The sequence below is a fragment of the Syngnathus scovelli genome, chromosome 14 (genome assembly GCF_024217435.2).
Source record: "Syngnathus scovelli strain Florida chromosome 14, RoL_Ssco_1.2, whole genome shotgun sequence".
Classification (NCBI taxonomy): Eukaryota; Metazoa; Chordata; class Actinopteri; order Syngnathiformes; family Syngnathidae; genus Syngnathus; species Syngnathus scovelli.
Window position 1 is genome coordinate 8,967,160 of NC_090860.1, and position 26,246 is coordinate 8,993,405.

Sequence of the window (26,246 nt, forward strand, 5' to 3'; positions counted from 1 at the left end):
TTTTGTGATTATAAAGTAATTTGTTGGGTCTAAAGTTGAAATAAAAAAGATAAAAAGAAGAATGATTTGATTTAGATTAAAAATCTGACATGATGCATTAATGGTGCGCCTTATAGTCCGGTGCGCCTTATATAAGGACAAAGTTTTAAAATGGGCCATTCATTGAAGGTGCGCCTTATAGTCCGGTGCGCCTTATAGTCCGGAAAATATGGTACATAAAGGAAAGTGTCCCAAGTGTGCCTTTTTTGACAACATATTCATTTTGTAGGGCATGCTGACACTGGTGTCCAACTGCATAGACCGTCTGAACGTTTACAACAGTGTGGCCCACTTTGGGGAGTGTGCTGGGCCAGAGGCCGGAGCAGCCTGGAAAGACATCCTCAACCTGCTCTACGAGTTGTTGGGTAAGCTATGATAATGCACATAGGCGATTCTTTGCTTTGATAAATGGCTTGGTCCGGCTAGCGCGATGCTGACATGCTATTTAACCTTCGACTTACTGACTCTGCACACTCGGGATTGATTTTGAAGGCGGTGAGGATTCACTGCGCACTCATACATGTTCATCATAAATTCAGTGACCTGACATGGAAAGATGACCCGGTTTTTATTTTATGCGACTAGTGCAGTTTGACAGCTACATTTCTTAATAAAAAGATGTGGAACATGGAATGATTTATTCGACATCTGTTTTAGTTTTTGCATTCTACAGGGTCCTATAATTTGCATCCCGTCATGCACAAGCCGCTCCTCACTTTGAGCTGGCGTCCTTCATAGACTTAGGGCTATATCAGTGTTCCAGCCATGTCTCGTCCATCTTCCAATCATTTCGTCTCTTCCTCCTCCACACTCTGTGCAGCATTAAATGGATTTAGAATGCCCCCCTTCCATTTGTAGCTGTCTGCTTTTTCTGCTCATCCATACAAATACGTTTTTATGTGACTTCTCAGCTGGTCTTTTTTTTTTTGTTGCACTTTTGTTGGCCATCAATTCTATTTTTCATCTTATCCACCTTTTTAATGAACATCTATTATTTTGTTCTGCCGTGCAGCAGCGTTAATCAGAGGAAACAGGATCAACTGCACTCAGTTTTCCAACAACTTGGATTGGCTTGTTAGCAAGCTAGAGAGACTCGAGTCTTCTTCGGGTAAGATCATTGTCATTCTTACTCATGTCGTGCAATCTTGTAAGCTGCATTATTAAACATCCTGAATCAAAGATGCCACGGTGTCCTCTGAGATTTACACACTATGAATGTAAAGGGTGAAGATACTTTGTGACCTCTGTTGCCGGCTAATTGCCAAATCCTTACAGGCATTCTTGAAGTTCTCCACTGTATACTAATTGAGAGTCCAGAGGCTCTCAACATGATCCAGAGAGGACACATCAAGTCCATCATATCGCTGTTATACAAACATGGACGTAACCACAAGGTCGGTAGCACATAATTCATGACACAGGTTGAGCTACTGCACTGTTATTTATGATATTGCTGCGCCATCTTTCTCCATTGCTCCTTTCTCTCCTCTGCCTTCAGATTCTCGATGTGCTTTGCTCGTTGTGTGTGTGTAATGGTGTGGCTGTGCGAACCAATCAAAACCTCATTTGTGATCACTTGCTGCCCAAGAGAGACCTGCTGCTACAAACTCAGCTGGTCAATGACGTCCAAAGGTTAGAAAGCCAGTACTCTTATATTGTCAGAATTAATTTTCCATCCAGCTAGCTGATGATGTCACAGTATCTACCAAATTTTCCCTCCAAATTAAAAAAAAAAAAATAGCCTATGCCATAGGTGTCAAACCCAACGTCCGGGGGCTAAATACGGCAGGTCACATCATGTTATGTGGCCCGCAGACAAATTTTGCATCGACTTTGTGTCATTACTAAAATTATAAATCGTCTTCACTTTTTAAAAATAGAAATATTGCTAGCAATTTGTATTACCATTCATCTTTTTAAACAATTTGAACAGTTTTGACTAGTCTCTGATTTCAAAACTAGTTATTCATCAGTTTGCCGTGTAGCCTATACAGTAAATAAAATTAGGCGTTGACAGTCATAATGGCCCTCCGAGGGAAACTATTGACTACAATGTGGCCCACGAGAAAAATGTGTTTGACACCCCTTAAATATACTGTCCTACAGGCAGACATTTAATCAACTCTGAGAAGAAAACATATATTACAAAGTGACCACATGGGATATTTGTATTTTCCCCAGTATGAGACCGAACATCTTCCTCGGGGTGAGCGAGGGCTCAGCTCAGTACAAAAAGTGGTACTACGAGCTGATGATTGACCAGGTGGACCACTTTGTGACCAGTGAACCATCTCACCTTCGAGTGGGCTGGGCTAACACCAAGGGCTACGCACCTTACCCAGGAGGGGGTGAAGGTTGGGGGGGCAATGGTGTAGGAGATGACCTCTATTCTTATGGTTTTGACGGACTGCACCTCTGGTCAGGTAAGAAAATTGTGTTTGTCTGACTCACCTGACAAATCCAAGAATAGTTGAGTCTAGACAGAAGCAAAACCCTGCAGGGACGACATCAGTGTGTATCGGTACGTTTCCTAGGACGCATCCCCCGGGCAGTTGCATCTCTCCATCAGCATATCTTGACGTCAGAGGATGTGGTGAGCTGTTGCCTCGACCTCGGAGCTCCAAGCATCTCTTTCCGCATCAACGGACAGCCAGTTCAGGGCATGTTTGAAAACTTCAATACAGACGGACTCTTCTTTCCCGTCGTCAGCTTCTCTGCAGGTGTAAAGTGAGTTTTGTCAAATATGTTTTACTATTTATTTTTATCAGGCATTTTTTGCTGCAACTTAAAAAGAGAAAAAATAAAGATGAGCTAGAAAAAAATGATACATTTGTGCAATTAGCATTACATTAAGGGATACAAAGCAATCTCAGATTAAAATTCGCTTTTGAGCTGAGCAAATATGTAAATTCATCGCACTCGTGCATGATGATGAACAAACACACAAGCACAATGAGATGAGACAGACACACAATTCACTCACACAAAAGCCAACATATTTGAAAAAAAATCAAATCCACCTACCCACTCTGCATGCATGCATCCTCAAAGCCTTGAGATTGGAGACAGGTAAATTTGTCTGGCTGGCCTGCATTTGCCTCTGTTGCTATGGCGACCACACATAGTGTGATTGACTTGCATAAATGCAATTTCAAGCTTAGGCAGTTTTTCAGAAGAACTAGCAGCTTTTTGCAATGGCTGATTCAACTCTTTGAAGCCCTGAAACATTTCAGAGCAATTATAATTCCATGTTTTGCTTTGTTTAGCAGGGCTGGTTTTTCTAGTTGCCAGTATTGCTCAAAATATTAAGTACACCTGAAATCAAATATAAGATCAAAATCAGAACTTCATGATATTAATGGATTATGTTATTGTTGATTTTGACTGTGAGGTCGACTTGCTTACCACATGCTCCGGCCGTTCTGCTCAAATTCAAACCCCTCCTCGGACCAGGATTATCAACTGTGATAAATCAAAGAAGGAAGTAAAATTGGCTGCCCTTGTTATTTCTTTCACGCTGTATGATTTCCACATGCCGCATTTAATTTCAGAGGTGACATGCTTGCAAATGAACCTGCTGACCCACTGAACAGGGTGAACGTCTGGCGTTTGTGGCATTTCCGCTCTTCAATAATTGAAGGCTGCAGTCATGAATGACTCATTTGCCTCACTACTTTTACGTCACGACAACTACTCAAATCTTTATTTTTGGCTGCCTCGGGAGGACGTCACTGAAGGAGATTCGGAGACTGGAAAGTCTGATTTGTTTCTCTGTGAACAATTTTTTCATCAGGGTAAGGTTCCTGTTGGGTGGTCGTCATGGCGACTTTAAATTCCTGCCGCCATCGAGCTACGCCCCCTGTTACGAGGCTCTGCTGCCCAAAGAGAGGCTGAGAGTGGAGCCGGTGAAAGAGTACAAGAGGGATGTGGACGGGGTCCGAGATTTACTCGGGACCACCCTCATCTTGTCACAGGCCTCTTTCATTCCCACACCCGTGGAAACCGGCCAGGTAATAAGCAAAGTTTAATTACTTTAATCACAACATTGACACGAACCTCCATTTGAGAGTACATATTGTATATTAAAAAAATAAAAAATCTTTGTTTGTGTCCTCAGATTGTTATGCCGCCTCACTTGGAGAAAGTTCGGGACAAGCTAGCAGAGAATATCCATGAATTGTGGGGCATGAATAAAATTGAATTGGGCTGGTCCTACGGCAAGGTGAGAATATTCGCTTCCACCAATTACTATGGCAAAAAAAAAAAATACTCCATCAAGATAGTATAGAAACAAACAATCCATGCATTTGGCCATTCTTTTGACAGAAAATTAAAAGTCGTAACTATAGTATTCAACTGATCACAAAGGCCTGTTCGTCATCTTGCTTTTTCTCTCATAATTTGCGGTTCACGCCAAAAAGAGGGTAAGTGGAAAGAAAAATTACATTCTCCATTCACAGTGCTTTTCATATCATCTGAAGCTTCCTCACACTTTATTTGTAGGTAACACAACCATGCTGTCTGTTTCAATGTACACTCACTCAGCCACAAATGACTGTTGTTTCACCCAAGGGCACAACAGGATCTCAGAGTTTTTATATGATAAACCAAGAGGAGCATTTTTTTTTTGGCAGGGTGGCATTTAATTATGCATTTTATTATAGAACATAAATGAGGATTTTAATTGAATATGCACGCACCATAAAGGTTGTTTTGCTTTTTTTGCCTGGGGTGATTTGACCAACAAAGCGTCTCTCTCTTGGTTTATTGCGCAATAAGTACCAGATCATGAACATACTGTACCTGTTTAAGAAGAAATAAAAACTCAAATAACACGTGTTGAATATGTTTATAACTTAAAGGAATGAACATCCTCCCTCTACTACTAGTATTTTATTTTATTATGCAATGTCAGCAGAATTTGCAAAGGCTAAGTATAATCCTGTGCAGAAGATGTGGAAAATCGCTTCTAAAGTGACTGAATTGTAAAATTGTCAAAAGAGCTGGCTGATGTTCATCACACACACACGCACACACACGCATATGTGTGCATGCTTTTTTTTAATCAACATCAACCATTGCCACGCAGCTTTGCCAAGAGAGGATTTTGGCATAAAGTGCGGCCTCAAGAGAGGCAATACATCTCTTGCTTGGTATCGCAGTCACGCAACAAAGAGGATGTGTTTCCTTGTTCGTCTTCCATAACATGTTCACTAGAGCAGCCTGTTGTAGACACATTTCTCTTCTCTTGTCAGCCCACTACGACAAGATGCGTACTTCGGTGCTTAGTAACAAATGCCGTGAGGGATGGAGATTCAATTGATATACGATACTCGTATTTTCTTATAGATTAGGGATGATAATAAGCGGCAGCATCCATGTCTGGTGGATTTCTCCAAGCTGCCTGAAACGGAAAAGAACTACAACCTGCAGACGTCGACAGAAACTCTCAAGTATGTTGGCTAATATAGATTCATTTACTCCATGTTCTTATGACTTTGTTTTCCCAGAGATACAGTTTAACGTGCCACATAAATTTCTCTGGGGTCTTTTCGTAGACGGCAATTTTGTAGAGTGACGATTTGGTGCCGTAAAGTCAGTCTAAAAATATGCCCGAATATTGGTGCCTCAGGTCTAATGAAATTTTGGTGACATTGATTGAGACACTATGGCAATATTTTTTAGAAATTTTATCTTTGCCATTTTCATGCTCAAAAATGTTTTACACTTATCGTAAAAATAAAACCAATTATAGTACATAGACCTCTTTTTTTTATTTTTTTATTTATAGGCTATGCACAAAACAATTACAATCATTACAACATTTACCCCTTATGTATGTTCCTTTTTTACCATTTTTATTTAAGGATGTTTGGGGTGTTATGAATTTTCACTGTTGCACATTTAAACAAGGTCAGCTGTTGTCCGCATCTCAACCACTTGTCAGCACTCCACACAACACTTAATTGGCTTCTAAAAGTCCCACCGAGACCTATTACAAGTCCTTTACATAAATACTCTTTACTTTATGCACAGAATGCCAAAAGATTCCGTAATTATTCTTGATGTGTCGTCTGAGTCGACACTTTGGGGTAACAATGTTGCTCTCTGAATGACGTCCATGAAAAAAAAAGAGCTTTTTACAGTGTCCGCTCAGATGGTGTGAAGACAATTTCACACCCACTGCAGTCTTTTGGGTATATCCTTGAAATCTTCTATGGCAGATATGCACAATTTTATATATTCCCTCACCCGCCCAAGTGTTCACTGCTCTAGGATGTATATATACTGGAGGCAGAGGTGATGTTTGGGATTAAACGTGATCCGCACTTTGTTTTCCCTTCACAGAACCCTGCTGGCACTGGGCTGTCGAGTAGTTCAGGTCAACTCAAATGCTGATGAATCACTTAAGAAGATTAAACTCCCAAAGAAGTAAGACTGCTTATTTTTCCTGACTTTTCTTGTCTCACACTAGTCAACAGGCATTTGTTTTTGTGTTGTTGAATAATTTACACACATATTGCCTCTCTATATTTTCTTTCTTTTGTAGCTTCATGATGTCCAGTGGTTACAAGCCGTCCCCTCTGGACTTGTCTGATATGAAACTGACTCCTGGTCAGGAGTTGCTGGTGGACAAACTGGCGGAGAATGCACACAATGTGTGGGCCAAAGACCGCATCAAGCAGGGTTGGACGTATGGTATTCAGCAGGTACGCTATCCATATGTGCTCAAGCACAATAAAGTGGAGGCTGTAGTATAATAAACAATTTTAAAGTGTTTGTTACTTTTCTCTCTTTGCTGCTTACAGGATCTGAAAAGTAAACGTAACCCTCGCCTGGTCCCTTACGCCCTGCTGGATGAGCGCACCAAGAAGTCAAACCGTGATAGTTTACGCGAGGCTATTCGGACTCTGATTGGTTATGGGTACAACGTGGAGCCATCCGATCAAGAAGGCGGTACGTTACATCTTAAAATGTGGGATAAATGGACAAAAGAATTGAGGAGATGTCCATTTTTACTCTCTATCGGTCAAGTGCCTCAATACCTTTGTCCGTGGAAACATCATTATGACCTTGAAAAAAAACTTTCTCTAATTGTGTTGTTTTTTCTTCCAGGACAAACAGTAGAGCGTCTAAGCATTGACAAAATCCGATTCTTCCGAGTAGAACGGACATACGCGGTGAAGACTGGGAAATGGTACTTTGAATTTGAGGCCGTCACAGGAGGTGACATGAGAGTTGGCTGGGCAAGACCTGGGTGTAAACCTGACGTGGAGCTCGGCACGGATCAACTGGCTTTTGTCTTTGACGGATTCAGGGTAATGACATCTATTATTTCATTTCTCTGCGGCAAAGTGTTTATTTTACTAACAGTACTTTAATAATGGTAAATTTTTCCAGCGAAAGCTTTTCAAACTTTTAGCGATTATAACTTTATGCCAGAGCAACAACCATTGATTGTTCCTCACTATGCCTAAATATGTGAGCTTAAAGGTAATATCGATATTCCGAGTCAGCAAGTTTCAGTTTTTCTCACGAATCAGTACCTACTCTTTGGATACAACCCATCATGTGCAATACACTTGTTATTTTTAAAAGGAGGCCTTCAGTAAGTCATTTTGACCTATTTTTGTTCTTTCTTAAAATATACACAGGGCCACTGTCTAAATATGGGTGGCCGTTTGTTTGGACGCTGCTGGCACAGTGGCGATGTGGTCGGGTGTATGATCAACATGGAAGACAAATCCATGATCTTTACTCTCAATGGAGAGATACTTATCACCACCAAAGGTTCTGAACTTTGCTTCACCGACTTTGAAACGGAGGATGGTGAGAAACAGTTTTTGCATAATTTTTAGATGAAGCCTTCACATGCTCAAGCTGCAGATAGAGGTGACGATAATAAAGGATTTGTAAATGACCTCATTTAACCTTTCTTTACTGCTTTGCTTGCTCTGCAGGATTCATCCCAGTGTGCAGCCTGGGTTTAGCTCAGGTCGGCCGTATGAATCTCGGGAAAGATGCCAGCACCTTTAAGTATTACACCATGTGCGGCCTTCAAGAGGGATTTGAGCCCTTCGCTGTTAACATGAACCGAGAGCTCACCATGTGGTTCAGCAAACGTCTGCCAACGTTTGTCAATGTGCCAAAGGAGCACAATCACATCGCGGTAAGACCAAACACCGGAATAGCTCTTAGCAACGATAGCGGTCATTGTATATAGATGATACGACTATGGATTGTTCTCAGGTGACGAGAATTGACGGGACGGTCGACAGCCCGCCGTGTCTCAAGGTTACTCACAAGACATTTGGCACCCAGAACAGCAACACGGACATGGTTTTTTGTCGTCTGAGTATGCCTGTGGAGTTTCACTCCTTCTTCAAGATCAGTCCGGTTATCGACGTGAACGGAGTGCACGAAGACGACACCCTCAAAGTCAAACACAGGTCTTTTTAAAGTGACCCTATGGAAACAAACAAAAAAAAAAAGTTAGATTCCAGTCCTTTATTTTACTAATAATCTTTCAAATGCGGTTGTTGATAGATACCCACTGCGATCTGTGCGACACAGTGACGAAAGTAGACGAGTGGACTACAGCAGCATCACAACGGTAATAAAATATTGATTAACATTCAATTCATTTACCACAACAATCACACTCTTTGTTTCCTTTCAGTACTACCACTCGGTGAGGGTCTTTGCCGGTCAGGACCCTTCTTGTGTTTGGGTCGGCTGGGTTACCCCTGACTACCATTATTACAGCAACAACTTTGCCCTCAGCAAGACCCGAACTGTGACCGTGACCTTAGGTGATGAGCGAGGGCGAGTCCATGAGAGGTGAAACTCCCTTTTGAGATTTGTCTTGACTTAAGTGGAGATGAATTAATGATGAGTGCATTCTGATAGCGTCAAGAGGAGTAACTGCTACATGGTGTGGGGTGGCGATGTGACTAACGCTACTCATGCTTCAAGTCGGAGTAATGTTGACCTGGAAATTGGCTGTCTCAGTGACCTCGCCACTGGCCTGGTGACCTTCACGGTCAACGGCAAGGAGATATCCACATCCTATCAGGTAATGAATACGATTGCTGGAGACACTAAGAATGACACTAGTTGTTTACAGATCAAGCAGGAGTTTCTCCTGGTGACCTTGTCAGGAACTTTCTTCCCGTCTTTGCATATTTTCTTATGATAGTCATGACATTTGCATTGTTGAAATTCAGACATTTGACAATTTCTCTATTAGGCTTTGAGAACTCTTTTGAAGGGTATAATCTTCTTATGTTCTGTGGCGTCATTCAGCGCTGAGTCATCCTCAGCTCGTTCATGATGCATAACACACACACACACAAACACACACATCCACACACATTATAAGAAGTAGTGACGTTTTATGATGCCACATTAAGCTGCTTTGCGCAAGTCGTGCTTTTGACAGTTTGTGCTTTCGTCTCGGCTCCAGGTGGAACCAAACACCAAGCTTTTCCCTGCTGTCTTTGTGCAACCAACCAGTCCTAACCTCTTTCAGTTTGAACTGGCCAAAATTAAGGTACAATTTATGGAATATTCTGCTGCTCCTGCAATTTAGTTGATTTCTTTGACTACCACAAGATGCTAAAGGCTGCAGTAACAAGATGGGTACTTGTACCCACAGGAGTCATTTGCATCATACTTTCAAAAGGTCATTTGTTTATAAAATTCAAAATCACTTTCATATCCAAAGTGGGAAATAGTGCAGAGAGTTTTTATCACCGCTTGCACAGGTCTCTCTCTAACTACTTAAATGTGGTGCCCACCCCCTCTCTCTCTGTACAGAACGCCATGCCGCTGTCGTCAGCCATTTTTAAGAGCGAACATAAGAACCCGGTGCCTCAGTGTCCCCCTCGCCTTGACGTCCAGACTATCAATGCGGTTCTGTGGAGCCGCATGCCAAATACCTTCTTGAAAGTAGAAACAGCAAGGGTCAGCGAGAGACACGGTTGGTCGGTTCAGTGTGTGGAGCCTCTGCAGATGATGGCAGTTCACATTCCTGAGGAGAACAGGTATTTTTGATTTGATTCATTATTGCTAAGTTGCTGCAGTTTCTAGTTGCACAAATACATTTCACAATAATCGTACATTTCCTTTTCAATATCCCCTAATGTTTTTATTTAAAGGTGTGTGGACATCATGGAACTGTCCGAGCAGGAGGACATGCGGGAGTTCCACTACCACACCTTAAAGCTCTACTGTGCCCTCTGCGCTTTGGGTAACACCCGTGTGGCCCACGCCCTCTGCAGTCACCTGGACCAATCCCAGCTCTTATACACCATAGACAACCAATACCTATCTGGCATGTTACGAGAAGGTTTTTACAATCTTCTCATCAGTATCCATCTGGAGACAGCCAAAGGCGCTCGACTCACGATGAAAGATGAATTCATCATCCCGGTCACAACAGAGACACGTTCCATCCGTTTGTTCTCCAATGCTTCCAAAAAACACTCGCCACCAGGGGTGGGGCTGAGTACCTCGCTCAAACCTCGCCTCAACTTTGCTCCTCCTTGCTTCATCAACACCAAACGGGAGCATCATCTGTACAGTCCCCAGATCCCTCTGGATGCATTAAAAGAAAAATCCATTTCAATGTTGACCGAGGCGGTCCAAGGTGGTGGTCATTATATCCGTGATCCTGTCGGAGGAGGTGTAGAGTATCAATTTGTGCCAATCTTGAAGCTCATCAGCACTTTGCTGACCATGGGGGTCCTCTGCAGCGAGGATGTTCACAAAATCTTACTTCTCATTGACCCGAATGTATTTAAGGATGCACACGACGAAGGACCCACTAGTACGACTGACAAAGAAGGACTAACAGGGAATGAGGAGAAAGCAGTGGAAGCAGGAGAAGAAGAGGCAGCCAAAGAAGCCAAACAGTCAATAAAAGGACTTCTGGAGACAAGGCTGCCTGAACCTGTGAAACGTCAGGTGACAACATGCACACATAAAAGCGAATCTTTGGATTTACAAAAACGTTTCTCTTGCCGTTGTCTACTCCACAGATGTGTGAGCTACTCCACTACTTCTGCGACTGTGAGCTCAAACACCGTATCGAAGCCATTGTGTCCTTCTCGGACAAGTTTGTCTCCAAGCTACAGTATAACCAAAAATTCAGATACAACGAGCTGATGCTCGCCCTTAATATGTCCGCCGCCGTGACGGCAAAGAAGACTAAGGAGTTCCGCTCGCCCCCTCAAGAACAGGTGTGGTCAATACTGAAGATTCCGTTGAGTCACCAAAATCATAAAACACACATTGATGTTCATATTACTGATCACAGACAGTCTACAGCCTCTTTGGATCTCTGACTAAAAGATTCATGAGCAACATTTTACATAACTTATGTAATTTTCCATATACATGACTAATTTATCGGCCAACACTCCAATTGCCAATGCTCTTTTTGTATCACTGAATTCTTTAATTATGAACTTACGGTCTAGTTGCTATCGTGTGTGTGTTCCTTCCGTCAAATGAAGTTCTCTTCACTGATTTGAATCCACACAATTTTTACACCTTGAATTCAGCAGCGAGAAAACACACATGATCACCCAAGCAGACGCATGCACATTTACACAACTCCCTTGGGGGTCACAGCTGGATACAGAGTATTGTGTTTTAATGCCCTCATTTAGTCATAGTGCCAAATTAAACACTTGAGCTTTTATTATTATCATCATCATCATCATTATTATTATTATTGTTATTATTATTATTATTATTATTATCATTATCATTATTATTATTATTATTATTACCTTGATTAATTATCCAGTCCAAATATTGGGTTTGAATAGTCTGAAAGATAATTTTTTTGTGTCTTTATCCTTTAGATCAACATGCTGCTGACCTTCAGCACTGGCGATGACTGTCCATGTCCATCAGCTATCCAGGGGGAGCTTTATGATTTTCACAACCAGCTGCAGCTACACTGTGGTGAGCTGGAGATTATTGCTGAAAATCGGATTTCTTAGGAAATCGTCTGAAAAGCCAGCAGTGGCAAAAGTACTTATACGCTGGACTATTTGAGTTAGAAAAAATAGTACAAGCAATACTTTTTTTTTATTTAAGTCAAAGAGTGGAGTGCTTATACCAAGAGATAAAATCACATTTTGGATGACATTTTTGAATAAAATCTTGGCACTGTCTGTAATTAAGTAAATAAATGTCCCAACAATCGTATCCACTCACAATAGCTTTGAGCCATTATTGATGACCAGTATTTATTCCGTCTGCCATCTTGGTCTCTGCAGCTTAGAGAGAAGGTCTAGCTCAGTGCATGTGAGAATGTCTTGATAAATAATTGAACCGCTGGGCCCTGCGCAGTACATCGACCTAATTGTAGCTTTGGTCTGGCCGCATAACACCAACCTGTCTTGAGCTTCTTCCACGAAGAAAAGCAATTAACTTGGAATCACCCACGAGCAGCACACATGTACAACCCTATAGGAGGCTTTTCTTTGCCTGAAATATTGTCACAATAAGCTTTTCACGTTTTTTCTAATCCTGTGTCCCTTTGTATTTTGTAGGAATCCCGATGGAGGAAGACGAGGATGAGCAGGACACATCCATTAAAGGCCGGCTTCTAACTCTGGTGAATAAAATCAAAGGACAAGCTCATAAAATGGAGCAACCGTTGCAGAAGGAACAAGCTGCACCGTGTGAGTATACATCCATTGATTGGAGTTTGGAATTCTTTGCAGAATATTATTTTCTGATTATGTGGAGGACTCGCTAGTGTTGCCAATTGATTGCTGACGTGATGCAATACCTTGTAATGATACCATTTGACACTCGGCTTGTGCAGTAATTTAATGCCTGCGCCAAATTTAAGATCTTTAATACATCTGTCTATGCTCCAGTTGATGCTAAGAGACGATCATATATTTCACCAGATGGAAGAAAACAAATCAAAGGTCTGCATCCAAAAAAATAACCACTGAGTAGATTGCTAAAACTATTAAAACTGCCCAACACATTAAAACTGTTCCACCTTGGCAACTTTTACTTTGGCAAAACTACTTTCAGTAAAGGGCATCAAAAGGTGAGGGAGCATCATAAAAATGCAACTCCAAACTAATAATGCTTAAAATATGATGACTTAAAGTGTGAAAAGGTGTCGTGAACTAACTTGAGAGGGCGGGAATGAGTTTGTCTTTGAATTTGTTTCAATTCCATTATGCTAATGGTGACTCCTGAGTGAAGAGCATCATTCAACCGTTTGTGATGGGGAATAAAAACAAAGCACTTGTGATAAAATCCAATCCTTCACCTGATTAAAGCCAAAGACATGCTGTGTTTGTGCTCCACCAAATGTGCTGTTGCAGCATGCTCAGTGTCCGGAGAACTGTAATCCAAATGCTGAACAAATTGAAATTAATTTTCCATTTTAAATGGCACTTGGATGACCTCTTATAAAGACATTCATTTAAATTATTACATACTAGATAGTAAAATGTGCATTTTACCTTTTGGTATATTATTTTTATTACTATATACTGTATATATATATATTTTTTTTTATTCAAAGACAACTATTGTCTGGAAACAATTTCTCGGCAAACATACCGTATTTTCCAGACTATAAGGCGCACCGGAATATAAGGCGCACCTTCAATGAATGGCCCATTTTGTCCTTATATAAGGCGCACCGGACTATAAAGCGCACCATTAATGCGTCATGTCAGATTTTTAATCCAAATCAAATCATTCTCCATTTTATCTTTTTTATTTCAACTTCAGACGGAACAAATTACTTTATAATCACAAAATAATGATCCATAGTCTTTTTCATTCATGATTCATAGTCTTCAGCGGGCCATTTATGATTGATTTCATGACACAATGCTTCGAGCCAGTTTAAATTTAGGAATTTGGTCCACATATAAGGCGCACCGGACTATAAGGCGCACTGTCGGCTTTTGAGAAAATTTTTGGTTTTTAGGTGCGCCTTATAGTCTGGAAAATACGGTATTAGATTAGAACCATTGCTCATCCTGCTGTAGTACTCAAGCCGCACGGTAGGGTTTAAATGGAAGAGTGGACATTTGTTTGTAAAAAAAAACGTGATGGTACGTGTTGCATAAAGGCTGATTGATCAGAGTACTGGTTTACAATGGCAGTTACAGTTCAGAAATGTCGATGTCAGCAGCAGCTGGGGGCTTCAGAAAGTGTGCGAAGGGCAGCAAAATAACTGAGGGAGAATTGAATTGCTGCCGGCAAGGCTGTTTTTCTTTAATTCTTGTGCAATAAAGTTTACTGTTAGTTTAAAATGTGCATTTGTAAGCTTCTGTGATTGTCAGTTTGGTCTTTGGGGTGTTTTCTGCAGAGTACATTATGCCTAACCCAGCTAGCCATCCATCAGTCAACATGTATGGCCGTATAACATTTCTTGCAGCCAACCTGAAGGAACTGATCTCGCAGACCATGGTCAGCTGGGCCCAGGAGTGTCACATCCAAGACCCAGAGCTGGTACGGAAGATGTTCAGCCTGCTGAGGAGGCAGTACGACAGCATCGGCGAGCTGCTCAGGGCCATGAGAAAGACTTACACCATTAGCGCCGCCTCGGTCCATGACACCATTAGGCTCTTGGCTTCTCTGGGTCAGATCAGATCTCTGCTTTCTGTTCGGATGGGGAAAGAGGAGGAAAAGCTCATGATCGATGGACTTGGGTAGGTGAAACTTTGCCCTAGTTGATCGGCTTTTCCCCTCTTACAGAATCTTACAGTCACACTTTATACCTGTGCTCTTATTTCTTTTCCCCTCCAGTGACATCATGAATAATAAGGTGTTCTATCAGCATCCCAATCTAATGAGAATTCTGGGCATGCATGAGACTGTCATGGAGGTCATGGTCAATGTGCTCGGAGGGGACAAATCACAGGTTTGAGACCTTGTTTGCTCATTAGAGAGGCCCTAACCGATTTAATCGCAGCAGAGCTGTAGAAATAATCATCTCTGTGCTCTGACATACTTTTCATTTCTTTGTGAGCATTAATTAAGATTCGATGAGCTCCCACTTGAAAGTGGAAAATTGGCAGAATTTACCTTGCCAGTGATGCAAAGTTAATATGAAGTCTGCTGTTCATTATGATTCAATATATGCGAGGAATTAAACTATTAGTGCAGTCAAGTGGTTGAGGCTCACATGCACAAAGATAAGAATTTGATTAAGATAATCAGGAAGTTACTGTGGTGTGGAACTGCTGTTATCGCTCTCGTGTCGCTAAATAAGGTAAACAAAACATTTGTGCGGTTCTACACCACTATCAACAACATGTACAACAATAAATATTAAATACTGTAGTGGCAATCAAATTGATATTTTGATTGTTTTAAATCTTGTTTAGATAGGAACACACAGAACAAAGAAGTTTGACTTGTATTTGTTACTTTCTAGGAAATAGCCTTCCCCAAGATGGTGGCTAGCTGTTGTCGCTTCCTGTGTTATTTTTGCCGCATCAGCCGTCAGAACCAGAAAGCAATGTTTGACCACCTGAGTTACCTTCTGGAAAATAGCAGCGTGGGGCTCGGTGGGTGTCATTTGAATTCTGAGCTACTGTACTATTATTCCAATAATAAAAACCCTGCAACTTCTTCTATCCTTTTTTTTCGCTCCTCCATGACATGCAATTACAAATAATTTTAATAAATACAAATAAAAAAGTATCCATTATATTTTGTGTTGCAGCTTCACCAGCTATGAGGGGCTCCACACCTCTCGATGTGGCTGCTTCCTCAGTTATGGACAACAACGGTCTGGCTCTCGCACTGGAGGAACCTGATCTGGACAAGGTAGAACTCGTTTAAAGGTCACTAAAAAAAATAAAATAATGCATGTGCTGTCTCACACCTTGTCCTCTCCAAGTGCCAATGAAATCAAACCCAGGGAAAGAATTTGGATGAAATCTATTATGCAGCATATAAGTTTGTGTTTTCTTTTAACCTGCAGGTGGTGACCTATTTGGCCGGCTGCGGTCTCCAGAGTTGTCCAATGCTTCTGGCTAAAGGTTATCCAGATATTGGCTGGAATCCAATCGAAGGAGAACGTTACCTCTCCTTCTTGCGCTTTGCCGTCTTTGTTAACGGTACGACTGCTGTTGATATTTCCGCTCTGTTAACTATCATATATAATTTTAAATTGTGTTGCTTGAAGAAAAAGTCTGTTTTGGAATTATTTTTGTAAGGATGACTGAAGAAAAACTTCACCACCAAAGTCTGTTCCAATTCTGAATGACCTATTTATGTTGTAGGTGAAAGTGTGGAGGAGAACTCCAGTGTGGTGGTCAAACTGCTCATCCGTCGCCCGGAGTGTTTCGGACCTGCACTGAGAGGGGAGGGAGGCAACGGACTGCTGGCCGCCATGAAAGAAGCCATCAAGATTTCCGAAACGCCGGCTTTGGATCTACCTGGTTCTGTGCAGGGAGTCAGCTGTGATGTGTGAGCCCTACAAATCAAGCAAAGCTTATTGAATCAATACAGAGGATTTTGTTGCTCATCCCTTTTCCCTTGAATATTCCTCCTTATTTTGTTTGGCTCTTAAAGAAAGTCATCCTCTTTGTGTGAACCCCCCAACCTATAGATCCGCTGATGGCGATGATGAAGAGGAAGTGGTTCACATGGGCAATGCCATCATGTCCTTCTACTCAGCACTCATTGACCTGCTGGGACGTTGTGCCCCAGAAATGCATGTGAGCTTGCCCCAAATCACACTTCAATCTTTTTTTTTTGGCATTAATATAACTTTTGCTGTCTGCAGCTCATCAACAAAGGGAAAGGCGAAGCTCTCCGTATTCGTGCCATTTTGCGTTCCCTGGTGCCCACTGAAGACCTGGTGGGAATCATCAGCATACCTCTCAAAACACCTATCGTTAATAAAGGTATATCCCTGCTTTTCCAATCTACATTTCACCATGGAGAGCTAATTTTATAACTCCAACTGTTTGACAAAAGAGTTCACAAACTGTCAAATAGCAAACGTAGCACTTTAGCAATTAAATTATATTAAACCGTATGAATTAAATTTGCATATTACAACGGGGAGCCTCGTCTAACAATGGTTACAAAAGCTTGAACAATTAGAACAGGGCGGAAGCTTATTGATTTCATTTTACTGCTCATGCCTTTTTAATCAGCCAAGCGCTTTTCTATGCACTCCCACAGCTCTGAGTAAGCCAGATCACTTGTACGGCGAGCTGTCTTGCTCTATTGATTGATCTGCATACGCATGGCAAGACGTTGCTCTTATGCTGCTGTGAGCGCTGTCAGCAGAGAAATGGAAAAGACAGACAAGTCTTATTTGCTGAATAAACAAATTCACGATAGAGACAAAAGTATTGAGACACTCGTCGACTATCTTGAATTTACTTTGTTTATCTTCAGGGATCTTAAATCCAAATAAGACACATAATATTCTTTTCTGTGTCTCTCCCAGATGGCTCAGTGACAGAACCTGATATGTCAGCCTGCTTTTGTCCGGACCACAAGTCCCCCATGGTGCTGTTCCTGGACCGAGTGTATGGGATTGAGGACCAGAGCTTTTTGCTTCACCTTCTTGAAGTTGGCTTCCTTCCTGACTTGAGGGCTGCAAACTCACTAGATACAGTAGGTAGAAGTGTGGCTAGAGTGGCCTTATAGTAGTGATGGGAAAATGAAGCTTCAAAAGGGCTTCATGAATTAGGTGTATTTTTTGACTCCTGTAGATGGCTCTGTTGGTTTAAAAATAATAATTTGAGAAGTGGTAAGTCAGTATACTTTTAGCCCAATGTTGAACAAAGTGCCCTCTAGAGGAATGGAAAAACACAACAACTGGTTCATGAAGCAAATTTGAAGCTTCATTTTCCATCACGACCTTATAGCAATTTTAACATTATTTTGCAGACCAAAAAAAAGCTTTTAATCCACATGCCTTAAGTTTTATTCAAGTAAGCAGTCGAAATTTCCATTTACTATTAATCGTTCTTATTTTTAATCCCTTATTACATAAACGTTTTGATGAAGTCGTACTTCATCACCGCAACAAAATAAAACAAAATGATTCCAGAGAAAGTATTTCTCTACTTCCCAGAGACTTTCCATTAAGAGCGCTAGAGTTCCTGTGTGTTGAATATTAAATTTTAAACAAGTTATCAGCATCCAATTTGTGGTGGAGGAAATGAATTAGTAATTTTTTTTGCATAGCTGGCAATGTCCGCGGCTGATGTGACAGTAAAAATAAGTCATTAAGCTATTATCTCTGGTGTCCCTTTAAACACAACACCTTTCACATCAGCAGATACTCAATGCTAATTGGATCTCAGTTGTATGTGTGATCATCCATTATCTGTCATCGTAATAGCAGCCTTCTCCTTTTAGCGCATTCTGCTAACCATTGTTTTAGCTTCACAAAATCGTTGAGGTGAAATTATGCTGAAGAATGTAGGCAGAGTGGAAAATTCATTTAGCAAAAGATCCAATTTTGATGATGACTATTAAAGAATCTTCAATAAGAATTTTACTTGATCCATACAATAAATTTGAAGATATTTTTGAAGGAATGGCATCAAACAGAAGCTACATATAAACATCCCGGTGACACTGATCAGAGTAGACATTAAATGAAACTAAAGTAGAAAAACTATTTGCCATTTGGTTGGACTCTAAATCTCACAGCTGAACCGATTATCATTCACGGATTCATGAGCTATCAAAATGTAATTTTCCTCCTCTCCCCGCAGGAGGGTCTGTGCACCACCGAGACAGCTTTGGCCATGAACCGTTATATCGGCTCAGCCATGCTCCCCCTCCTCACCCGCTGCGCTCCCCTCTTTGCCGGCACCGAACACCACGCCGCGCTCATCGATTCCACCCTGCACACCATCTACCGCCTCTCCAAGGGTCGCTCCCTCACCAAAGCCCAGAGAGATGCCATTGAGGAGTGCCTGCTAGCTGTCTGCAAGTGAGGAGAGCCCAAAAAGCACATTTATCTGCGTCGACAGGGGTTGAGATTAACAATAAATCGGATCTGGCTTGTCTCGGAAGTCAGTGACGGTGGTTAAAATCAGCTCGGGGAGGGCACTCTTATCTCTTTCCCACCTTTTTTTCTGCAGGCACCTTCGCCCTTCAATGCTGCAGCAGCTTCTGCATCGCCTCGTCTTTGACGTACCCTTGCTGACTGAATACTGCAAGATGCCTCTCAGGGTGGCCAACACGTTTTTTTTACTTATATACTGTTTTGTTTTTGTTTAAATATCTTATCGCATTCTTCCCTGTTGCCTCATCTGCATACCTCGGAATGTCGTGTGACTACGATAACAGTTTTATTCGCCAGTTCTCACACCTCTGTGTGACACTGAAAGTGTAGAAGAAGGAATGATGAACATGTGGATAAAGTAGTAGATTTTGTGATTATATGCTTGTTGGCTCCGCTCAGCCACCAGCAGGGAAAAAAAAAGTGTGGTAAGATGTGACTGGCCTGTGAAATAGGCGACACACTTTTACGTTGACACCTTTGGAACGAATTCGTGCTGAGCCTGGGATGTCGCTTCTGTGCATTTCCACAACATTCTCAAATCTTATCATTAGTGTTCTAAAAGAATGAGGTGCAAAATTGTTATTTTGTTGTGACCTTTCAACCCTGTTTGTCCTCCAGCTGCTAACCAATCATTATGAGCAAAACTGGAAGTACTACTGCCTTCCATCAGGCTGGGGCAGCTACGGCACAGCCTCGGAGGATGAACTCCAGCTCACCAAGAAGATCTTCTGGGGAGTGTTTGATTCATTATCCCAGAGGGTGAGGCATCTTGTCCATTTACAAAGACACCAAGTCCACCAACACAGCAAAAACAAACCTCAAACAAGGCCCCGAACATTTAACAAGCAGTCAGTGTGTCAAACATTATTTTCTCTTGTTCCTCTCAAAGATATAATTGTGACAGTTACAACCAATTACAACCAGATATGAATCACAAGTAGAATTACAATTTTATAGCTATACAATTTAAATTTATGTTTTGAAATGCAGATTTTACTGCTCGGCAAGGCTCCAGTTTGCTGCTAGCTTCCCGCTGCTTCTGTTTTGATGTAATGTAATAGGTCAAATGAAAAAGCATGCCTGCTAGACAAGTTGAGAGAGGGCAAACACCGCCAAGAGTTGCGGTGGGAGTCGTAATCAGATTACCCCCCTTATGCATGTAAATTGGGACAGACATAGGAAGTCCCTTAAAATGGAATCATGCTGTAGGATTGGCTAACATTTGAATATACTGAGCAGCTGGGAATTTAAGAACTATAAGGAGTCGAAATATTCCAAAGGGAGTCTCGGGAACCAGGAGGATATTTCATTTCAATTCCATCAGATTGAGATATGATTATATATTTGTCCGAAGAATCATCTTGACATTGATACCTTGAGGTATTGCAAATGTCTGGACTCAGCACATTTATCAAAATGCATGCTCATGAAAAGAGTCTATGTAGAGTGCCAGCCTAAAAAAAAAATATATCAATATCGGAATGGCTGTTATTGATCCAGAGCCCTAAGCATGCTAGTGCTTCAGCTCTTAAGCTAATTCATCGTTAACGTCTCTTCTACAGCTTCTTCTTTGTCTTGTCGTTTCTTCATTCGCCTTCCAAGTTTGAGGTGTAAGTAATGAATGACTTGCTTCACTTTTTTCTCCTGTTTGAGTAGAAATATGATCCAGAGCTGTTCAAGATGGCAATGCCCTGCCTCAGCGCCATCGCTGGAGCTTTGCCGCCTGATTATGTGGATTCCGCCATTGTTGGGGAAATAGTTTCAGTAAATACTCATGGCAACTTTGAACCCAAACCTATCACAACTGCAAAGTACGCCACACTGGAGCTACACAGTTCATGCTTGTTTACAAACTTTGTGGGACGAAAAAGACAAGTAGACCTTTGTCTTTTTTCAGCATTGCCCTCCCAGAGAAGCTTGAACACTTTGTCAACAAGTACGCAGAACATTCTCACGAGAAATGGTCAGCGGAGAAGGTAAGGCCAAAGCCACCGTCCTCAAACTTTTTTTTTTTTACATCCTTACCGCAATAAATTATGCTCGACTAGCGGTTGCAGAAAAAAGGACTATTGTGAGACCTTTATTCTCATGACAGTACGCTAGCTTGTTTATGTATGGAAGGGCAATTGCACAATCTTTAGTGTGCCACATGATTCATTGTTGCATCTCTGAAAACAAATAAACAGCCACGTAGACCATAAGTGTGTGTGGAGTATATTGAGGAACAATAAAGAAGCTGCCTTATCCATCACAATCAACCGCCATTGTTCTCCAGGTGCTACTTGGTTGGAAATATGGAGACTGTGTGGATGAGAAGGCGAGAATTCACCCACAGCTGAGGACATACAAAGCTCTGACAGAGAAGGTAGGGAAAATCACTTTGGCTGATTTCTGTCCATATTGGAAGAAACAATGTGATTCTTGCTTCTTTCATTCCGTTGCCTCTTGAAGGAGAAAGACATTTACAGATGGCCAATCAGGGAGTCATTGAAAAGTATGCTGGCAATGGGCTGGAGCATTGACCGGGCCAGAGACGGAGAGAGCATGTCTCATCAGAGGGAGAATGAAAAAGTACGAAAGATATCTCAGGTCTCACAGGTATGATGGAAAAATTGTACGTACTCTATAAACGAATGAATACCAAGAGAATCATTTCACCAGTTCACTCCACCGTCTTTTCAGGCAAACGGTTTTAATCCCAGTCCATTAGACACAAGCAATGTGATCTTATCCAGAGAGTTGCAAGTGAGTTACCACACAATTATTCCTTTTGTTTTATTCACACAATCCACCCAATTCTGATTGGTATTGAGGCACACCTTTGCTTTCTTTGTCTTTGGTCCAAGGGGATGGTGGAGGTGGTGGCTGAAAATTACCATAACATCTGGGCCAAAAGAAAAAAAAGTGACCTTGGAAGTAGAGGTGATGCAATCACTAATCATTGTCCAGATAGATTATTTTCTGTGAATGGCTGATTGGACATTGTGGATTTTTAGGCGGAGCTACTCACCCTTTGCTGGTGCCGTATGAGACGCTGACAGCCAAGGAGAAGGCTCGTGATCGAGAAAAGGCTCAGGATCTCTTCCGGTTCCTCCAGATCAGTGGTTACCATATCACAAGGTGGACTAACGCAGGTTCCTCGAGGAGCTGCTGGTCAGTATCAGCAAGCGATCATTGTGTACTATGTTGCGTTGCAGAGGTCTGAGGGACTTGGATCAGGACTCCTCCTCCATGGAGAAAAGGTTTGCTTACAGGTTCCTCAGGAAGCTACTCAAGTATGTTGACTCCGCCCAGGAATTCATCTCTCACCTCGGTATGGAAATGGAACAGATGTGATTATTAAAACTGTTTTATTCCATTCTAATTGGAATATTCCTTGAATCCAGAGGCCATGGCTGCCAGCGGTAAAACAGACAGGTCACCTCATGAGCAAGAAATCAAGTTTTTTGCCAAAGTAAGAATGTCATGAATACCTCATCACTGTAAAATTGTAACCTTTGTTGCCCCTCATTAGGTTCTCCTCCCGCTCATTGATCAATACTTCAAGAATCACTCCCTCTACTTCCTATCATCACCCAACCAGAACCTGAGCAGCAGCGGCTATGCCTCCAACAAGGAGAAAGAAATGGTCACCAGGTCATCGCTTTTACCTTTGCACCACCGCATGACGACAGATTTTATTTACACTCTTTCCTCCTGCTGTTTACTCATTTCTCAATTTCTTCCCTTTTCTAACTTTTACGCATCCAGCTTATTTTGTAAACTGGCAGCTCTTGTCAGACATAGGATCTCTCTCTTTGGTAAGCTGCTAAACTTGTGCAGATTTCTCAACTTTTAGGGTTGTTATTAATTAGAAATCCCATTTTTTTCCCATATTGACAAAATGCTACAGTAAATATTATTGGAAAAAACTTTAGGTTTGAATTTTTAAGGAATAAAAATGTATCATAGCAAGTTTGTTCTTCTGCACGCTTCCTAGGAAGTGACTCGACCACCATGGTGAGCTGCTTGCACATCCTGGCACACACGCTGGATACCAGGTGAGTGTAGACATGAAAAAAATAATACTCTGAAGAATATTACTGACATATCAACAAAAGCACTTTGTCAAATGAAGACCTTTTAAAACCTGCTTCAACTACAGCTTCAAATAATTTATGTTGTATCGTGATTAAAACATATTTGTCACGTAGTGGGTTTTTTTTTGTCTTGTGGGGAATCGCTGTCATTAGCAAAGTGCGTCCTTTGGCATTTAATTAAACAAACAAGTTTCATGCGGCATATGACGCCCGAGGCTTCCAATGTGCTGCTTGTTAATGCAGCTCACACGTAATGAAGGCCATCTTGTGTCTTGCCTTTCATTTCTCCTTTCTACTGGGACACATCAGAGCCTTGTTATTTGTTTAGCTAGCTTATGAATTATGAAATGCTGAAAATAGACCAACTAATCATAATAATGCTTTGCATACAGTGTTTCCGTACTCGGACACTCGCAAAGTCACCTTGGATTTAATGTAAATAAAATAATTATGTAATAATTGAATAAATCACACTTGCGGGGGTGGATGCCTCGTATTTTATGAAATGCATGTCGTGTTTATTACCTAATTACTGTCTCTCTGAGTGTTGAGCATTTTCTACTACGGCAGGACGGTGATGAAGTCAGGTTCCGAATTGGTGAGGGTCGGGCTCAGGACGTTCTTTGAGAATGCCGCTGAGGACCTGGAGAGGACGTTCGAGAACCTGAAACTGGGGAAGTTCACTCATTCGCGCTCCCAGATGAAAGGCGTATCGCAGAACATCAACTACACCACGGTGGCTCTTCTCCCAATTCTGACCGCTTTGTTCGAGCACATCACGCAACATCACTTTGGCATAGACCTGCTTTGTAAGTTCTCACAGCTATTACATCATCACTTTGAGAATTCTGAAGCATGACATTCAATCCATCCATGTCCTTGAAAACGTGAATGCTCTGCCAACAGTGGGAAGTGTTTGGTTCATTAAAGGCCAATTCATCTACTGCAACTTCATTCAGTTTTCTTCTTTGCTATTCCAGTGGATGATGTCCAAGTGTCCTGCTATCGGATCCTGACCAGCCTCTACGCTCTGGGCACCGGTAAAAACATCTACGTAGAAAGGTATGCACATGCTTGATTGTGAGGTTCCTGGAGTTGAGTCATTGTAATTTCATGCCTTGACCTTCTCTGTGTCCCTCAGACAGCTGCCAGCGCTCGGCCATTGTCTGGCCACCCTGGCGGGGGCCATGCCGGTGGCTTTCCTGGAGCCGATGCTCAACATATACAACCCCTTCTCAGTCTTTGCCACCAAGAGTGGCCGTGAACGAGCCAGTAAGTTACACGGCGTCCTACCAAGGTGCCCAATCTGCTGTGATTCTCCTGTAGTCCTTTCTGAAGCTTTTTAATTGAACATATAATCCACACTGGTGTCTTTAGTCCTCGGCATTCCGGACTCAGTTGAACAAATGTGTCCCGGGATGCCCCGGCTGGACGGGCTCATAAAGGATATCAACGACATGGCTGAATCTGGAGCGCGGTACACTGAGATGCCCCATGTGATTGAGGTGGTCTTGCCCATGCTTTGTAACTACCTCTCCTACTGGTGGGAGAGGGGGCCCGAGAACCAGCCAGCTGGTGGTAGCAGCACGTGCTCCACCGTCACCTCAGAGCACCTCAGCCTCATTCTGGGCAACATCCTGAAAATCCTCAACAACAATCTGGGCATTGATGAGGCCTCGTGGATGAAAAGAATTGCAGGTGGGCAAATGAAATAATACAATTCTAAATACAGCAAATGCTTATTTAAATACTTCTTTACGATTCCAGTGTACGTGCAGCCCATCATTAGCAAAGCTCGCACTATCTTGCTAAAGAGTCACTTCCTGCCCACGTTGGAGAAGCTGAAGAAGAAGACGGTGAAGGTTGTGGCAGAGGAGGAGCTGTTGAAGGCAGACAGCAAGGGAGACACACAGGAGGCCGAATTGCTCATCCTGGATGAGTTTGCCGTGCTCTGCCGGGATCTTTATGCCTTTTACCCAATGCTCATACGCTATGTGGACAACAACAGGTTGGCTCAGGATGATGGAGCTTTGTAAGTGTGCAAGGTCAGAGTCAAATGTTCCTCTGCTGCAGGTCCAGATGGCTGAAAGAACCGGATGCTGACTCAAATGAGCTTTTCAAGATGGTTGCTGAGATTTTTATCCTCTGGTGCAAGTCACATGTAAGATAGAAGTAATCGTGACTGAACGCAGATTCCTCCACAGATTCATCATTTGATTTTTTTTTTCCACAGAATTTCAAGCGAGAAGAGCAGAACTTTGTGGTCCAGAATGAAATCAACAACCTCTCCTTCTTGACTGGAGACAATAAAACCAAGATGTCAAAGGTTGGTCTTCCAGAATTTCTCCCCGTAAACTTATAGTAGTACTGTTTTCTATCGTGTATTGATGAGAGAAGGGTCTTATCTTTTTTCTAAGGTGCATCTGTTTGGAACAGTGGTCCTTTTTTTTCGAAAATCGTTCCTTCATTTGTCTCTCTAATTAGGCTTTTCTACTGTAAAGCCTCCACGGTGATTTAGACCTAATCCCTTGAGTTGTCTTTGCATCCGTGCATGTGGAAATACTCTTGTTTACACATTAGCCAAACCGCGCTCCTTCAAAAGCTTCTGAATCAAACAGGAAAAATTCATAGAAGAAATCATGGCAACAAAGAAACAGTATGTAAATGTGTGTTTGCTTTTACATATGTATGCAACTAACCCTCATTCATCAGAAACAAATATTCCTGCACACAAGTGGTGAATGTGCACCTTCATTAACTGTCATCCTTATTTGCTATCTACCTGTCTTTTTCCCTTCCTGTCTCTCTCTCTCGGTCTCGTACAGTCCTTTAAGGAAAAGGTAGAGTGATGCAGCGCATGTTTACATGACAGCTTATTGGCTCATTAAGCTGAAAGGCCAATAGAGCATTGTGCCTCTGTACCTTGTAATTTATAGTCAAGTCTTATTATTATGTCCCATATCTTATTTGTGTCTTCTGCTGCTTTCATTAATGTTGTGGCATTGTGAATTTCCTTTTTTTTTTCTTTTGTCTTTAGGGGTAAAATTATGCTGTCCGGACTCTTTGTAGCCAAATGT

General features: G+C 41.9%; 1 protein-coding gene across 3 annotated transcripts in view; it reads left to right on the plus strand.

Moving 5' to 3' along the window:
* LOC125980697 (ryanodine receptor 3) overlaps window positions 1–26,246 on the plus strand; it is a 55,575-nt gene that overhangs the window by 17,552 nt on the left and 11,777 nt on the right. For 2 of the 3 annotated variants that reach the window (XM_049740120.1, XM_049740121.1), the window contains 56 exons: window positions 269–404; window positions 1,052–1,147; window positions 1,315–1,433; window positions 1,538–1,671; window positions 2,221–2,462; window positions 2,574–2,766; window positions 3,833–4,049; window positions 4,157–4,261; window positions 5,389–5,492; window positions 6,388–6,471; window positions 6,590–6,749; window positions 6,849–6,996; window positions 7,156–7,358; window positions 7,695–7,869; window positions 8,001–8,209; window positions 8,290–8,489; window positions 8,587–8,653; window positions 8,720–8,880; window positions 8,950–9,115; window positions 9,506–9,592; window positions 9,859–10,085; window positions 10,200–11,007; window positions 11,082–11,282; window positions 11,913–12,015; window positions 12,609–12,740; window positions 14,477–14,750; window positions 14,848–14,962; window positions 15,479–15,611; window positions 15,770–15,873; window positions 16,031–16,166; window positions 16,332–16,518; window positions 16,661–16,769; window positions 16,838–16,958; window positions 17,513–17,682; window positions 18,795–19,015; window positions 19,167–19,257; window positions 19,709–19,849; window positions 20,747–20,901; window positions 20,988–21,066; window positions 21,366–21,455; window positions 21,542–21,688; window positions 21,773–21,835; window positions 21,937–22,012; window positions 22,087–22,210; window positions 22,288–22,403; window positions 22,477–22,544; window positions 22,605–22,726; window positions 22,841–22,890; window positions 23,070–23,130; window positions 23,740–23,978; window positions 24,150–24,231; window positions 24,311–24,441; window positions 24,547–24,867; window positions 24,937–25,177; window positions 25,243–25,330; window positions 25,403–25,495. In XM_049740120.1, coding sequence (XP_049596077.1) covers window positions 269–404; window positions 1,052–1,147; window positions 1,315–1,433; window positions 1,538–1,671; window positions 2,221–2,462; window positions 2,574–2,766; window positions 3,833–4,049; window positions 4,157–4,261; window positions 5,389–5,492; window positions 6,388–6,471; window positions 6,590–6,749; window positions 6,849–6,996; window positions 7,156–7,358; window positions 7,695–7,869; window positions 8,001–8,209; window positions 8,290–8,489; window positions 8,587–8,653; window positions 8,720–8,880; window positions 8,950–9,115; window positions 9,506–9,592; window positions 9,859–10,085; window positions 10,200–11,007; window positions 11,082–11,282; window positions 11,913–12,015; window positions 12,609–12,740; window positions 14,477–14,750; window positions 14,848–14,962; window positions 15,479–15,611; window positions 15,770–15,873; window positions 16,031–16,166; window positions 16,332–16,518; window positions 16,661–16,769; window positions 16,838–16,958; window positions 17,513–17,682; window positions 18,795–19,015; window positions 19,167–19,257; window positions 19,709–19,849; window positions 20,747–20,901; window positions 20,988–21,066; window positions 21,366–21,455; window positions 21,542–21,688; window positions 21,773–21,835; window positions 21,937–22,012; window positions 22,087–22,210; window positions 22,288–22,403; window positions 22,477–22,544; window positions 22,605–22,726; window positions 22,841–22,890; window positions 23,070–23,130; window positions 23,740–23,978; window positions 24,150–24,231; window positions 24,311–24,441; window positions 24,547–24,867; window positions 24,937–25,177; window positions 25,243–25,330; window positions 25,403–25,495 — 8,625 coding nt within the window. Of the gene's footprint in view, window positions 1–268; window positions 405–1,051; window positions 1,148–1,314; window positions 1,434–1,537; window positions 1,672–2,220; window positions 2,463–2,573; window positions 2,767–3,832; window positions 4,050–4,156; window positions 4,262–5,388; window positions 5,493–6,387; window positions 6,472–6,589; window positions 6,750–6,848; window positions 6,997–7,155; window positions 7,359–7,694; window positions 7,870–8,000; window positions 8,210–8,289; window positions 8,490–8,586; window positions 8,654–8,719; window positions 8,881–8,949; window positions 9,116–9,505; window positions 9,593–9,858; window positions 10,086–10,199; window positions 11,008–11,081; window positions 11,283–11,912; window positions 12,016–12,608; window positions 12,741–14,476; window positions 14,751–14,847; window positions 14,963–15,478; window positions 15,612–15,769; window positions 15,874–16,030; window positions 16,167–16,331; window positions 16,519–16,660; window positions 16,770–16,837; window positions 16,959–17,512; window positions 17,683–18,794; window positions 19,016–19,166; window positions 19,258–19,708; window positions 19,850–20,746; window positions 20,902–20,987; window positions 21,067–21,365; window positions 21,456–21,541; window positions 21,689–21,772; window positions 21,836–21,936; window positions 22,013–22,086; window positions 22,211–22,287; window positions 22,404–22,476; window positions 22,545–22,604; window positions 22,727–22,840; window positions 22,891–23,069; window positions 23,131–23,739; window positions 23,979–24,149; window positions 24,232–24,310; window positions 24,442–24,546; window positions 24,868–24,936; window positions 25,178–25,242; window positions 25,331–25,402; window positions 25,496–25,994; window positions 26,010–26,246 lie in introns of all 3 variants that reach the window. The other variant, XM_049740119.1, reaches the window with a different exon arrangement.